This window comes from Pongo abelii, chromosome 14 (assembly GCF_028885655.2).
Source record: "Pongo abelii isolate AG06213 chromosome 14, NHGRI_mPonAbe1-v2.0_pri, whole genome shotgun sequence".
NCBI classification, from domain to species: Eukaryota; Metazoa; Chordata; class Mammalia; order Primates; family Hominidae; genus Pongo; species Pongo abelii.
Window position 1 is genome coordinate 116441889 of NC_071999.2, and position 15804 is coordinate 116457692.

Sequence of the window (15804 nt, forward strand, 5' to 3'; positions counted from 1 at the left end):
CCACCTGGGTCTGTCACTGGCAACGTTTATCGATGGCTGTTGGCCCTTTCTCCCGTTTGGTACCAATGTCTTCTGGCAATTTCACATTGGTTCCTTACCATCAGGACAGGAAAGGATCTAATCAGTAGTCGCTCACATTTGCTGAGCAGAATTTCAAGTATAGGCAAGTTGGTAGCAGAATATTTGAGGGCAAGGAGAATCCTGACTTTACCCTGTACCAACAGTTCTCAAGCGGGGGCAATCTGGTCGCCCTAGTGACATTTGCCAATGTCTGGAGACATTTTCAGTTGTGACTGGGTGGAAGGGGTGCTCTTTTGGTGACCCATGGGTGGAGGGAGGGCTGCTCCTGCCAAAAGCCCTACAAAGGCACAGGGTGGCCCCCACAGAAAAGAGCTATTGAACCCAGAATGCCAGTGGTGCTGAGGCTGAGAAACCATCCTGGGGGACTATGCTTTCTTTCAGGAAAGTGGCTTTCAAACAGCCTTCATCTGCTTCTCACAGTAAGAAACATATTTTACCCTGAGTTCCAGCTTACACAGGCAAGAAAATGTCTGTCATAAAATTTCATAAAATTGAAACAAATGTTTCATAAAATCAAAACAAGTGTTTCCCTTCAAAATACTTCCATGTGCTACGTTCTGATACTTTCTATTCTATGCTATTTCATCAAAAACAAAAATCTGCTGGCCCAACAGGTCCTGGGACGTTCATAACCTGCGTTTTTTCTGTCCAACTAATAACAAGGATGGGGGAGACGGGTCATGGAGGGAATGCTTGGCACTCACCTTCTGGCCCTGCACACCTGGGTTCCCAGGTAAGCCATCAAATCCCGGGCGACCTGGAGTCCCCGGAGGCCCCATGTCTCCAGGTAAGCCGTCAACACCTGTTTTGAAGAGTCAAAAAAAAAAAAAAATCATTGCAATTACAATGCCGTTCCCCACTTTCTTCACTTTTAGTCTTGCCCAAAGATGCCGACCTGATCTGAGAAGGTCAATTGTGGAGGCCTTCGGAGGTGGCTGGAAGAGGCCAGGGAAGACCGCCCGGCAGAGGGGGTCAGGTGCGTTGCTGCCTCTTCCGGCACCTCCGCCCTCCTCTTTCTCTCTCCTTTCCTTTTCTTCTGCTGTCTTCAAACTTTTCTTTCCCGTCCTACTCTCCCCAAACAAAACAAATATATCCCTTGGCGCCTGCAGGTGAGAAGGGCACTTTATTCACCTACTCAAGGTGTGGTTGTGGGGGCAGGGTACCACCATCACCTCATGAGAACTGCAAACCCCAGGGGTCTACAAGGCAGGCCGGCTTTTCAAGATCCCACAGGATCTGTCACTGAAGGACACCCGCCCACTGTCTGGGCCCCGCCCTGGAAGCTCTGATGGGCCGTGAAGCTGGCCAGCCACTAGTTCAGACTCTTTGTATGCAACACTGAGGTCTCTGATGTCCAGTAATCTGTAAGTTTGCAGTGGCACACGCCAGAATCACACCCCCTGTGGGGCTGCTGCACAGATAGGGTCTGTCCTCCTCACCGCCACAAAACCAAGCAACTCCATGTCACATGGGTCACCGCCTCAGGTGAAGGAGACACTGCGTGAGGCGATGGTGGAATGTGAGGGAGTCGTGAGTGTGGCGAGGCCTCAGCGCCTGGCCCTCCTGAACAGGGACGCTCTGCTGCCCGCCCGGCCTGGGGGAAGCAGCCGTGGTGTGGGTGGGCGTTGCGTGGCTGTCAGAGGAAAGGGGCTGCCGTCTCCTGTTCTCCAAGCTAGCAGCCTACAGCAGTGACGGTGGATGGGGCCTGGAGCCTCTGGGTAGGAAGCCTGGGAGGCTAGAGGAGATTTCAACCTAAGTGTGGCTGCATGGTGTGTTGTACGAAGACAAACTTCCTTATACAATACGTCCCTTTTGTGCTCACAGCACCTTCTCCTCAGTCCTGAACAGAAGGTCTGTGGTGACAAGTGTGTTGATCAGGGTCTACCTGAGGGACAAGTAGACCTAAGAAATGTGAAAAGCGGGGGAAAAAGAAATTCCCTCCTTACCTCCTTCCAGTTTTCAGCAGGAAGTGACGGCTCTAACATCGGTAGGACTCCTCCCCTCAGAGCAAAGCCCCCTCCCTGCGACTCCCTGCACCTCCCCCTGGGCGCTCCCCCCACTCCCAACCCACCCTGGCTGTGTTCAGGTGGACTGCAAGTTTTCCTCACGGATAAAAGCAAACACCTGAAGGGTGGGTTTCAGCGGGCACCACTGGTGGCAGTGCCCATGCAGCTTGCACAGCCTTAGCGTCCCATCTTCCCAGCCAAACCCTACACTGCAAGGCAGCTATTGCCTAGAAGCTCCTGAAATCGCTGTGCTCAGCACGTGCTTGGGCTCTTCTGAAAGCCTCCCTGAACAGCGGCCACCAGCCTCTGTGGTGTTTTTATGTCTACCACCTCCTCTTTTCTCACAGAAGTCAGAGGCGGACCAAAGGCTCGGGTCCATCTGGCAGGGTTACCTTTGGGGCCAGGGGGCCCTGGAAATCCAATTCCTGGCTGGCCCACAGCACCCTTCTCTCCTGGCAGCCCTGGCCTTCCTGGGGTTCCGGGAAAGCCTCGGTCTCCTGTGGTGAGAAAGACCAACGGTCAGCGTGAGAAAAACGTGAGGAAACTCTCATGGTATCCCGGTGAGCTGGAATTCCAATCGTACCTTGGGGACCTGGGAAGCCTGGGGACCCCGGCAGTCCTTCTGCTCCAGGGAGGCCTGGTAAAGGAACAACTTTTCCTGGTTCACCCTTTGGACCTAGAGAAAAAAAAGAGCAAAGACAAACGATGAAGGAATGAGGACCACACGGAAAGGAGCGAGGACACGCAGCGGATGGGCTGCGCACCATATCCTACCCAGCACCACGAGTGCCTGGAGAGCAGAGCCTCTGCCTGTGTTCTCCACTTCTTCCCTTGGTGTTTCTAGGATCTTTCACAGAGAGCTACGCTTCTCCCCATGCGTTTGCATGTCCAAAATGACCAAGATGTTTGTTGGACACAAGAATCCCTTAAGAGTCCACAATTAAGAGTCACAAGAAGCTGAAAAATCTACAACATGTGAGGTGGCTCTAGGTGATTTCTTAGTGAGCCGGTCTCAAAAAGTCAAAATACTTCGCTGTTCTCTCTCAATTTACCAAAGTCTAAGTTGTTTTGAGACTAACCTAAATTACGTTCATTTGGTGGGAAATTATCCAAACAACATGATCCGCAGGTGATTACGAATGATCCATTATCCGTAATGGTGCAGCTGGAGAGCTCTGCGCTCACTTGAGCAACAAAGGCAAAACCATCCTTCCTCCCAAGCCAGGAAGCACAGCCCTGGCCCTCTGAGCACTCATGCCTAGGAGAGCCACTGGAGTGTCAGGGTTTCGTTGTTAAGAAAGGACCAAAAGGTTCCCTTCCAAGAATGCACGCACTGAATCTTTGTATACCTTGTAAGAATTCAAGCTATGTGGGGCCTCCCCAGAACAGCCAGCACATTCTTTAGCTATAGACTGTGGGAAACGCCAACTGAATGACCCTAGGAAATACCTGCTGTTGGTGACACACACCCTGGGCACCAGGCTTTTATGATTACCACAGTTAAACACAGCTCTGGCAGATGAAAGACGTCTGTTTTCTAATCTTGAAGCTAATTGGGTCTGGATGGCCAAGGAGCCCTACAGCTGTGGGCAGAGAGGATCAACAGCCCTGTCCCCCCTCCCCAGAAGCCTTCTTCCCCATCTGCTAGGGTATATTTGTGGGTACTCCAGTTGGTTTCTCTGATGGTAGTTTCTCGCCAAGAGAAAGGCTAATTCCCTTCGACAGCTCTGGAAATCTGCAGATGTCACAAGCACAAAGACAGCACTTGATTTGTTGACTGTAGAATCAAGAGATCCAAGGGAAAGTGATCGGAAGTCCCTATGCCTGGCTCACCAAAGTCCTCCTCCATCAAACCCGGTATCACCCTACCTCTAATGGAGTCACAAAAGAGACATTTCTGGGACCCTTCTAAACAAAGAACAACCATCAACGGAGTCAGAACTTGATGCTAAATACTCACTGATTATACAAACGGGGAGAAGGATAAGAGTAACAGTTATGTTAGCACACTACACCTGGGCTTCCATCAAACACTGGCTGACATTTCCCATGCTGGAATGCTTAGGAACTGGACTGTGTGTGTGTATGTGTGTGTGTGTGTGTGTGTGTGTGTGTTGTTTGTTTTTGAGACAGTGTCTTGCTCTGTCATCCAGGCTGGAGTGCAATGGCATGATCTTGGCTCATTGCAACCTCCACCTCCTGGATTCAAGCAATTCTCCTGCCTCAGACTCCCAAGTAGCTGGGATTACAGACGCCAGGGTTTCACCATGTTGGCCAGGCAGGCCTCGAACTCCTGACCTCAGGTGAACTGCCTGCCTTGGCCTCCCAAAGTGCTGGGATTACAGGCATGAGCCAGCATGCCCAGCCTATACACTGTGTATTAATAAGGAAATATTAGTCCCTAATGGAAACAGGAATTCATAAAACAGGCTCAATATGGTTACTGACATAATCAGCAAACTTGTGAGCCAGAATGGCATGATGTAATTGCTCCAACGTGGTTATTGTTGGGTATTTCAAATATACAGCTACTTTACTTATTTATTTATTTATTTATTTATTTATTTTGGGACGGAGTCTCACTCTGTCACCCAGGCTGGAGTGCAGTGGCGAGATCTTGGCTCACTACAACCTCTGCCTCCTGGGTTCAAGTGATTCTCCTGCCTCAGCCTCCAGAGTAGCTGGGACTATAGGTGCCTGTCACCACGCCCAGCTAACTTTTGTATTTTTAGTAGAGACAGGGTTTCACCATATTGGCCAAGCTGGTCTCAAATGTCTGACCTTGTGATCTGCCAGCCTCAGCCTCCCAAAGTGCTGGGATTACAGGCGTGAGCCACCGCACCTGGCCCCAGCTACTTCATAAATAACTATGTTTTTTAAGGTTTACTAGTTACATATTTTTAATCACCTTAAGTCCTTTCACTTACTTTTACAACTTTTTGCATGTTTCCTAGCAACGCACATTTACTTCCCTCATCTACGCACAAGGCATTCCTGGCCTCTCCTCTTCTCATTCTGGGATTTTCTAGGGAAGAACAGGTGTGCTCCATGTCTACTGGGAATCGCAGTCAGATAATAAACTATTAGCACCTGCTGTGTGCAAGGCCCAGCACTACACCTCCCTCCTGCTGGCCCTGAAAATAAGCAAATCACAGGAGAGGAGAATGACGAGGGAGCCCACACTCATCCCTGCTACGGGTTCTCTGGAAAACCTCTGAACAGGCTGTGCAGGAGGGCAGGGACCACGTCTTGTCAATGCTCAGCATAGAGCTTGGCACGTGATTCACTCAAAAAACAGCAGACGACTAAAACCACCACGGAATGAAATCGCCATCACGCTGTAGGACCTCTTAAATCCATCCACAGGCTCTGCCTACTGTGAAGAGGTGGAGATCACACCACTCGGGATGCACAGAAGCCAAAATGGGCTGCTCATCGGGGAAAGCCAAATGGGTAAGGAGAGGAAAATGACTTGACCTCAGTGTGACTTCTACACAAAGGCTGACTTTAGCTGGTACGTATGCTGTGTACTTACTTATGACGACTGTAAACCCAAGTTCTTTTTAGGGAGAACCTGCATATTACCTGGCCCATCACATACATGAGGAAAGGGAGGCACAAAAGGCTAAAGGCTTGCCCAGGTCCCGCCCCAATTCCTGGAAGAATCAAAGCCAAGTGTGCGCCCCGGCCTATGCGAGCCCCAGGCCTCTGTGTGCACCCGAGGTGCCTGCCCCAACCTCCGTTTACAACTTCATGCTGCGCCACGAGTTTCTCAGGCCTCACCTGGCAGGCCTGGGGATCCAGGGCCTCCAGGAAAGCCTGCTTGTCCTTTGTCACCAATGGGACCAGTAGGACCATATCCTGGAGGCCCAGGGGGGCCGGTGTCACCACGACTGCCTGGGAATCCAACTCCTCCAGGGGGGCCACGCTCTCCTTTCAATCCTACAGAACCCTGATGTGAGAAGAAGAAAAATACACCGTTATCAGAGACAAACCAACACCCTGTCCTTATCACATTCTTCTGACATCTGTGGTCAATAAGTACTGGAGTTAACTGGCTCACACTATTTATTTACTTCATCTACCCTCCCAGGAAGACCACCTTGTAGTTAATAAGTGAAAACAGCATTCTTCCCCCTAAGCTGAGCATTCTCCCTCCGTCATCTACTTAGGGAGATACTTTAGAGAATGAGATGTTGATACCTGGAATCTTTTGAAAACAATGACATGAATACTATTAACTTTAGATTTCGCCTCATCCCATCCAAAGCAAAAAGATACACAAAGACATCGGTTCAGTTCCCCCAAATGCATCAGAAGACACTGATCTGTTATCATCCAAGTATCTGTCAATAATAACTGGCAATGCCTAGGTTTATAGACTTAAGTTGTTCCACGAACCATGAACCATGAAACAAGTTCATTTATGCCATCATCAAGGAGATAGAAATACATCGATATGATTCAAATTACTCATTTCTCGATTCTTTGCAGATCCACATTGTAAAATGCACATTCAAAGTCTGGAGATAAACATACCGGCGAGCCCTTGGGGCCAGGAAGACCCGGATGGCCATCTCTTCCAGGAGAACCCGCTCTCCCTGGCATGCCGGGCTGTCCTGGGAAGCCTGGGTCTCCTTTGTCACCTTTGAGCCGCAAGTCGAAATAAATCTCACCAGGCTCCCCCTTGGCTCCTGGCTGGCCTATCAGCCCTGGTGTACCTTGAGGCCCCTGTAAGAACAAAGCCTTGTGATCCACAGAAGAACCCATCCATGAAGCACACCAGTGTGACTGTAACACAAGCAACCACAGAATCAAGAAGCCACCTTCTTGAAAATGGTCATGCATTCATGCCTCATCATTCATTTTCTAGATGCAAGCCAGGAGCTCTGTGACAAAGCCCTGGTCTGCTGCACTTCTTGTGTTTTTCTTAAAAACACTTATCTTAATTAGGTATTTCAAACAAAGACCTGGATGGGGCAGAGGGAGTTATAGTGTGGCTTTGGGCACCCAGCTCTCCTCCAGGAGTTTTCTTTCCCTAACAACTGCTCAACATTCACAGGAGCACGCAGCACCTGTCAGGAGGTGCTGATTGATGTGTGGTTCGTTGTGCAGCTTCAGTAATGGACAGACTCAAAGAACAATCGCTGTCCTCAGCTCTGCCTGCTGCCTCAGCCCCACTGGCAGCACGCAGAAGCCTTTTCTCCAGCTTCTGGGCCCAGTGAGCCACCCGTCAGCACCTCCTGGCCGGCGTTGAATACTCCTGTGAATATTGAACAGGTTTCCTTTTATGCTCATGCCCAGAATTCCAGAAGAGATAAGGACTTCCAGGGCACCAGTGAGAGGGGAAACCCTGGGAGTGGGCACTGGGCCAGATCTATAATGAGTTATGTTGAGTCAGCAGAGTTGAATTGACCTTCCCAAGAGACTCACACTAGAACGTTTCTCAGTTCCTGGAAAGTTAAATCTGCAAAGAACACCCATACCCACCAATGGCTTCTCCTCCAGCATCCTGAGACTTGGGTTTCACAAGAAAAACAGAAAATGTTTCCAATAATTGTCCCATTTACTTGTTCACTTAGGCCTGAGAAAGGCATCTTCAGACTCCCTGTTGACTTGGCAGAATTTTAACTCTGGCACAATTCACTTAATGTGAATTTTTTTTCATAAACTTCCTTTCAGAAGGTTCTTAGATATATATGAATCACTCACATGCACACGCTTCTGTGTGTACAGATGCTATGTGATTCTCAAAGGAAGGAGCTGGTCGACCAAGGACAGACCAACATTTGCCCAATCTTTAGACTGAAAATATGGCTAGCATTGGTTACCAGCCTGCTAGGCATTATGACCCTTTCTATAGCATCTCTGACCCTTATTGCAGCTCTGCAAGGAAAACATGGAAGCCAGGACGTAGCAGAGGAAGAAGCTGATACTCAAAGAAGTGAGCTGATAGATCCAAGACTACTCAGCCAGAAAGTGCTGGAACTGGGATCCACATTTATGCATTTCCAGCTGCAAAACTTGTACCTTATGCCTGTGCCTCTGGAGTGCTAAGGAGAGTTAGGTATGAGCTAGTAAAATCTGCCCATTATACAGGGGGAGAGGCAGGGCTTGAAGGCCTTCTGTGTCCTGCTCAAAGTCAAACAAACAGCAAATGTGGGACTCACCTAAATGGGGCAGACTTGCTTTCCTGCCTGAATTGCTTCCTAAGGGCTAAAAATTGCAGGCTAAGGAACGGGAGAAGCTGCTCTGCCTCCCATTCCATCTTCCATGCCAACCACGATGCACTGACTCCTGGCCCAATCCCATCAAGCAGGCTTCCAGAAGTAGGGAGAGAGTCAGCAGCAACTCTCTGCACTGTTCAATATGACTTGGAAAATTAAATAAAATAACACAAAAAAAATGCAGTTCCTCTATCACAGTGACTGCATTTGTTTTTGTTTTTTGTTTTGTTTTGCTTTTTGCTTGTTTTGTTTTGTTGAGACAGATTTTTGCTCTTGTTGCCCAGGCTGGAGTGCAGAGGTGCCATCTCGGCTCACCGCAACCTCTGCCTCTCAGTTTCAAGAGATTCTCCTGCCTCAGCCTTCCGAGTAGCTGGGATTATAGGCATATGCCACCACACCTGGTTAATTTTGTATTTTTAGTAGAGACGGGGTTTCTCCATGTTGGTCAGGCTGGTCTCGAACTCCCGACCTCAGGTGATCTGCCCGCCTCAGCCTCCCAAAGTGCTGGGATTACAGGCGTGAGCCACCGTATCCAGCAGTGACTTCATTTCAAAGACTCAACAGCCACCACTGGCCAGCAGCTGCCAGATCAGATGGTACTGACGTAGCACGCTCCTGTCATGGCAGAAGCTTCTCATGGACGGCTACCAGTGGTCTGAGCTGGCCCCGCACTTTAATGCCCCTTATGACCTGGAACACTTCACTTGGATCTACTCACGAAAGGTGGAACACACCCAGTCTATTTGCTCTGGGTCCCAGGAAAGGCAACAAATTATTTCTATGAGCCACCTGCCAGAAATTGTAGCAGAGAGTCATGGAAAATTTGTTATTTACTTGAAAGGTGTTGTGGGATTTTTAAACTGTTTCTCTTGAGTTAATATTAGCTCCTATGCATCCTTCAATCCCAGCTAAAATTAGCCTCCTCTATGCAGCCTTTCTTGTGGGCTCGGGCTGCCTTCTGGTCCTCATTCTGTAAATCACTTTGCTTCATTAGGACAGTCTATTTGCAGAGCTGTCTCTCCACTAGTATTTCAGGGCTCTGAGGGTAGGACCAAGGTTTCCTATCTTTGTATCCTTGGCATCCAGAACAAAAGAGATACTGGAGAAAGTATACATTGAACTGGCAATATTCATCCATTAAAAAATACTAGCGCAAGAAATTATAACCAACGTACACTTTTCTCAACCTGCAAACATCATTACATTATTTTATGGTGATTATTCACAGCCTAAAAATATAAAGCTCCCCAATACTGTGATCTTAGGTGAGAAAATATAATTTTTTATTTTAACAATGATGACCTTGCCTGCCATCATTCTATTTATGGGAGAAGTCTGGGTTTTTAAAACAGTGACATTGGTGACCCTAGGACATCTCGTGTGGTTTCTTTGCCACAGAAATTCTTGATTCTAAGTAGTTCAAAGGTCTTTTGATCCGTCTCCCTGAAAATAAATGCTGAGGATTCAAATACTGCCTGGAAAATTTAGCATTGGCTGCATTAATTGGAGAAAATCTGACACCTATGCTGTCTGCCTCTAAAAAGTGGTGCCACTGTGGAAAAAGTCAGGGAGTGTTAGTTTCAATTCGTCCTCCCAGTGACCAGGAACCATGAAACCTGCTCAGACCAACCTGGGCATCATCAATCCGCTCGGGGAGTCGGCCTTTTGTGATCCATTATTCTTTCCCAAAAATCAAACACTTGGCTTTCAAAAGGAAATGTCACAGAAATGCTATCAAGTCAAATGAAAAATCAGAGCATTTCACCGCTTTTACATTTTAATCTACTCTCCTGTGTGCTGGTTTATGGATATCTCTTTTAGCCTCTAGCCAAATTCAAAATAAGAGAACTACATTTCTGAGCCAGTTAAATCACGGAGCTTCAAATACAGCTTCGAATAAAAGGAAAATTACTAACTTCTCAACTGAATTATTTACCCATAAATTTATTTTTAGAGACTTTTTCCATCTCCAGAAAGAAAGGAGCTCCTGATGAAGGCCTAAGGAGTAGAATTGGAGTTGTATGTTTTCTTTCTTTTCTTCTATATTGTGATCTTTCCTCAATATTCCTTCTTTCTCACCTCTTTCCTCTTTTTCCGTCTTTTATTAGATTTGTCTAGACTGAGTTTCAGCCAGAGTCGAGGCAGGAAGTCCACCAGGAAAGCCCAGGAGATGATGCGGTGGATAGAGGTTAAAAATGTCCTTTTCTGCTTCCTTCAAAGTTCTTCTGTCTTTGATCCCCACTACAGTCAGGGCTACCCAGTTATTTGAACTTCTAATTTATTTAGATATATTTTAAACAATTGCAACTTCTAACTCAGCTCCCCAGGCACCAGGGAAGTTCTGGAGAGCAAAAGCCCAAGATCTAACTTCAAAAGCAGAAAACAATTGCTGAATTCCAGCTGGGTCATTGCTATTTCAACTCGCGTTTGCCCTGGTTTTCTTTTGTAGAAGCTTCCAGCAGTATCTTTAAAAATTAAAAAATTTGAAGAGCTACATCAGAAATGAATAATTCTGAAATTTGACTTTCAATATCTTACAAAAAGAGAAAAAGGAATGAAAGGAATTGTGGAAACCAGTCCATGCTTGCAAAGCTCAGAAGAACAAAGAAAACATGAGAGGAACAACGCCTTGAGATTTAAAAGTTTCAGAAACAGAAGTCATTATATGCAAGAAAATAATGTCCTTCAAAATTCAAGATTATTATTATGCTCTTCTATTTAGTGGATTCTTTTAAAACAAACTACAAAAGCTAAGAAGCTGGTATTTTGTTCCACTGAAAGGTTTCATGTCAATGTGATCCAGATATTTCATTTACGGATTTGAAAAAGCAACTGCACAATAGATGGTGTAACAGAAATTTTCAACTGTAAGAAGAAGAATAAAAACATATTTCAAATCCTCAGAGGGAAACAGATCTGCTTTCCTTGATCTTTCCATAGAAACTATTGATGCTGAACCTACTAACTAACAAGCTTTTAGATGATCTGATGTGATGTTACCAGCACTGGTAACACAGACAGACAGCACTTCAGCTGTGCACTGTGGCTGCTTGGGGGTGGCTCCTGTGACACCATTTGTTTCCAGAAATCCCAGAGACCCTGCGGGAAGGACACACTCCCATTCAACCACACCTGAACATGGGTCGGCAGCAGCCGAAAAAATTTTGGCCAGGTGAGAAGAAAGGCGACTGTGATTTGGGCTCTGTAGGTAACAGTCTTACTCACTCTCCTGAGACAAGGGCCACATGGAGTCACTCCAGAGGGCTCGACACAGCAACACTTACCAGCTCCCACACAAGGCAGAAGCCACGCGTGCAAATGCAAAATGACACAACTCTGTTAATGTGCTTGGTGGCAACTTCGGATACGTACATGAACTCAGACAGTTTTACTTACTGGCACTCCCGCAACACCATCTCTGCCAGGCAAACCTCTGTCGCCCTTGGCCCCTGGCTGTCCTGGGAAACCTTTCGTTAGAGACAGGGAAAAAGACAGCAACACAGCATTCATGAGACACTTCTCAAAACCTTTTCTTAAGACTCAAAAGCATAAAAATCTGTATAGGAAGTGGATGATTGCTTGGATAATCCAAAGAGAGTAATAACTAAAATGCCCAAGATGCACTCAGAAAGGGAATAGGTGACCTGACACACATGTACGCCCGGAAGCAGGAATGCTTCCAGCACCCCACCCCTGCCCTCCTGCCCACACACCCAGGGACCACTTAAAGGAAAAACATGAATTCCATTAACTGCTTGTGAGATAACAGAATCTGTGGCATGGAGGGAACTGTTATGCTGCTGTCTTGTATTAGGAAATCTTTATGAAGCCACCTTGATCATTCCCAGCAATGTGGACAAATCCTGGAAGTGGGGCCCAACATTCCTCTGATTATGCTTTAGGATTGGCTGCAGAAAATCAGGTCTTTCACGGAGTGAAATCCCTTTCACAGGAAAGATGCCAACACACCAAAGCAAACTCTGACCTGGTCCTTTTCACATGTGGGTCTTACCTATTTCTCCTGGGGGTCCCTGTGGCCCGGGAGGCCCCCGATATCCGTCTATATCACAGATGAGGCAACTCTCTCCTTTTTGACCTAAAAAAGAAAACACAAAGGTGCTTACGTGTAACATGTGACCAGAAGTCTCCGCAGTGCGCTGAGAGAACAGAAAAAGGCAAGGTTGTCACTAAAATATTACATCCAAACTTAGGTTCACTCAGTGGCTGAATGGCTCCTCCAGACGGCTCTCTGCTAACGGGTGGAAACTGCAGTCAAATGCACATCCCTGTCTGTCAATGAACGGGCCCACTGCCCCCAGCATGCATCATGTGTGACCACAGATGCACTGCTTAAAGATCCAAGTTCTTCTCCCAGCGAAAAGACAGGGGCTGCCTCAGTAAAAAGTGGTCCAGAAATTCAACTGTGCCTCTCAGCCTGAAAAGACTTGACTTTTGTAATTTTGTCTGTGATGTGAAAACTACCCATCCCCTTTCTCTTTGGTTGAGTGCTTAGTGCAGTTCACGGACTTCGCTGGTTGGTGGACTTGGGGATAAGAAGCCACAAAAGCAAGAACCCATATGTGATCCAGGACAGAAGAGGAGACAGACTGCAGCCCTGAAAAAGGAGAGGAGATGCCCTTCTTTGGAAGTTCTAACATCTAAAGTCCTGATTTTCAAGCCAAGCTCAGAGACCTTACATTGTCTTAGCTATTCCTGTGTCTTAAATATTGAAATGTCTGGTTTCTAGGCACAAATCAGGCATAATACAGAGCAAAAAGTGCTCATAGAGAAGCCCATGCCAGGGACTTTGAGGTGGCGTGGCCATGTTCTTCCCATCCCTGCCCTGGCTGGCAGCCCCACGCGGGCACTGCTGTTGCCCACTCTGCCCTGGGACACCCCTCAGTCAGAAGTAAAACAGGGCCAGTGCAGGTAGGCCATGCCCCTGAAGTGTGGGAGCAGGCATACGGTTTCATTTCGAGCTCTTTTAGGAGGCAGACCAGGAGCCCATCAGTGGAAGGGGCACGGTACAACACAGCTGAGAACCCAGCTAAGTTCTGGGCACTGGGGCATTCGTGGGTGTGTCTGTTCGCAAGGCTTCAGGTGGGTGGGGAGACAAGGTGCATTCCCAGCAGACAATGCAGTCGCAAGAGGAATGGGAAGACTCGAGAAGAAAGATGCTTCTCCTAGGATCTGGGGGATGGATAGCTAAGATTGCAGTGTGAAGAACCTCTGGACGTTGGATCTGTCATAAAATGGAACAGCCCATCTCAGAAAGTACTGAGCGCCTGGTAACTAGAGCAGAGAGACTCGTTAAAACCCAAACTGTACACTGACTCAGATCAGTGGCACCCCTGTGATGACACCCAAGATCACTTCCATTTCAGGTCCTGCAGTGTATGTGGCTGTCAGAATTCTAAGATGCTGGCTGAAACTTGTCCATGCATCATTTCTGTCTTACACGTTTGAAGACTAAAACGTGTTTACAGTCCACATGCAGAAATGGTACACAGTGGGGTTGATTTGAGGGACAGCCTCCTATTTGTCCTACTCTCGGATTACTAACAGGCATATAAATATCAGAATATCCATTGCTTATTCCCCTCTAAGGCAGGACTGTTGATGCAGTGATAATCCACCTCTGTGTCCAGGATGGCGGAAGAGACAAATAAGTGTCCCGTGTGGGTGGTAAGGCAAACACTTGGAAAGATTAAAGATGGAACCAAGAGCCCAGAGTGAAGCTGGTTAATGCATCAACGGCAGATTTGCTCACACTGATGATGCAAACACCACTGGAAGAATTGGTGAGCATTCCATGCGCAGATTTTTGACTTTGCCTGAAGGAGGGAAGAGCATTCTTTGATAACAGAAGTCTCTTCTCAAACACGAATGGAAAGATTGCGGTAACAAATCGGTCTGAGTTTTATCTGCTGATCGCGCCCACCGTAGCAAGACTGACTTCATGGTCCTCGGAAAGGAGAAAGGGCAAAACTCTGACTTTCAGTGCTGTCTCCACCTTTCCCTCCCAGATCATCAACTAAGTTCCAGAAGATGCTTATTCTAGTAATGGACTTTGAAGAGGGTTCCAAATAAAAGGCACCTACGCCCTAACTCTGCCCACCCTCACTTGGCGCCAAAGCCAGTAAGTATGGGAGAAAAAATCATATGCACAGACACGACCACCATTAAAAAAAAGAATCAAAATGTCTTACCTTTCTCTCCAATTTCGCCTATCAATCCTGGCTGCCCTGGAATTCCAGGAGGACCCTGGTCACCTGGAGGTCCGGGCTGACATTCCACAATTCCATCTGAAATTGAGTTTTCAGAGTTATAGGATCATAGCTAGGTGTTTTTACCCTCTCCTAACTCAACCTCTATTATAAAACCAAAATATTTTAGGCTATTTGATAAGTGTTAGAAATTCAGCTTTAGTTTGTTTCAAAATCATCTTAGGCTATCCACCACTTGCAACACATAATCACCACAAACCACCCACCACCCACTCACCATCCCAAGCCATCACTGCCAACATTTCTATTTCACAAATTCTGAAGTATCTGTAGGTGCATCAGCCCTGTCCTGTATACTATTTCATTTCATCTTGCGAAGTGCCTACCATCACCCTTATTTTACAGACGAAGAAACTGAGGCTCAAGAAAGTTAAGTGATTTGTCCAGGGTCATGCATCTGTTAAATCAAAGCTGAGACTAGAAAAATTTTCTTCCTTTTTTCCCCCTCTAACCCAATTTACAGCAAAACTAATCATTATTTTAGAGCTGCAGACTGCCCGTGAGGAAATGCCTCAAATTGTTCACATTCAATTCTGAGCATCATTTATGTAAAGAGGCATAAAAATAAATTGCAGTAATGTACACACCATCTGTCCTAGGTTCTAGTAAAAAATATCAGTATTGTTTATTGTTTTATGATTTGGATACACACTGAGATGGAGTTTGTATTTCCTTCCCAAGATCCTTGAAGAAAAAAGACACAGTGAACAACTTGGTATCCAGCATCTCTGCCCAGGCATAATCCTAACATTCATGCACCAGCACTCAAGGCCCTCCCCTCTCCCTTACAGGGTCTTCTCCTAATGACAAAGTCATGGGCAGTCTCTGTTCAGCTGTCACCTGGACACCCCGAGTCCCCGACTATAGAAGGGCCCCAGGGTGTGGAGTGGGGCTGTGGGGCCCTCCCTCGGGCTTGGATGCATTAACCAAGGTAAACTCTCCAGCTCACCCACCACAGCTAGAACCAGAATGCCTAAAAAGAGCCCACACCTTGTTTGATGACTTGGTTTAGAGCTCAGCAGAACAAGTTAGCTTCTGCTGTGTAGGAACTATGGGGGAGGTGCTTTTGCTTTGCTTGTTGCTTATGTGCTTACGTGTCTTTCCCTGAATTTCTCCCCACAAAGCACAGGAGGCAAGAAAGCCCGAGTGGGGTCGCCATGGGTCCCCCACGGCCACTGTAGGGACCTGCTCCTGGTGACTCTG

At 47.1% G+C, this 15804-nt stretch overlaps 1 protein-coding gene across 1 annotated transcript in view; it reads right to left on the bottom strand.

The window, feature by feature from the left end:
- COL4A1 (collagen type IV alpha 1 chain) overlaps nt 1-15804 on the bottom strand; it is a 157407-nt gene that overhangs the window by 31551 nt on the left and 110052 nt on the right. Inside the window, exons 22-29 of the mRNA XM_024230972.3 lie at nt 14524-14619; nt 12327-12410; nt 11711-11781; nt 6627-6818; nt 5871-6039; nt 2671-2763; nt 2480-2584; nt 786-883 (exon numbers count right to left, since the gene is read on the bottom strand). Of these exons, the coding sequence (XP_024086740.3) occupies nt 786-883; nt 2480-2584; nt 2671-2763; nt 5871-6039; nt 6627-6818; nt 11711-11781; nt 12327-12410; nt 14524-14619 (908 nt within the window). The remainder of the gene's footprint in view (nt 1-785; nt 884-2479; nt 2585-2670; nt 2764-5870; nt 6040-6626; nt 6819-11710; nt 11782-12326; nt 12411-14523; nt 14620-15804) is intronic.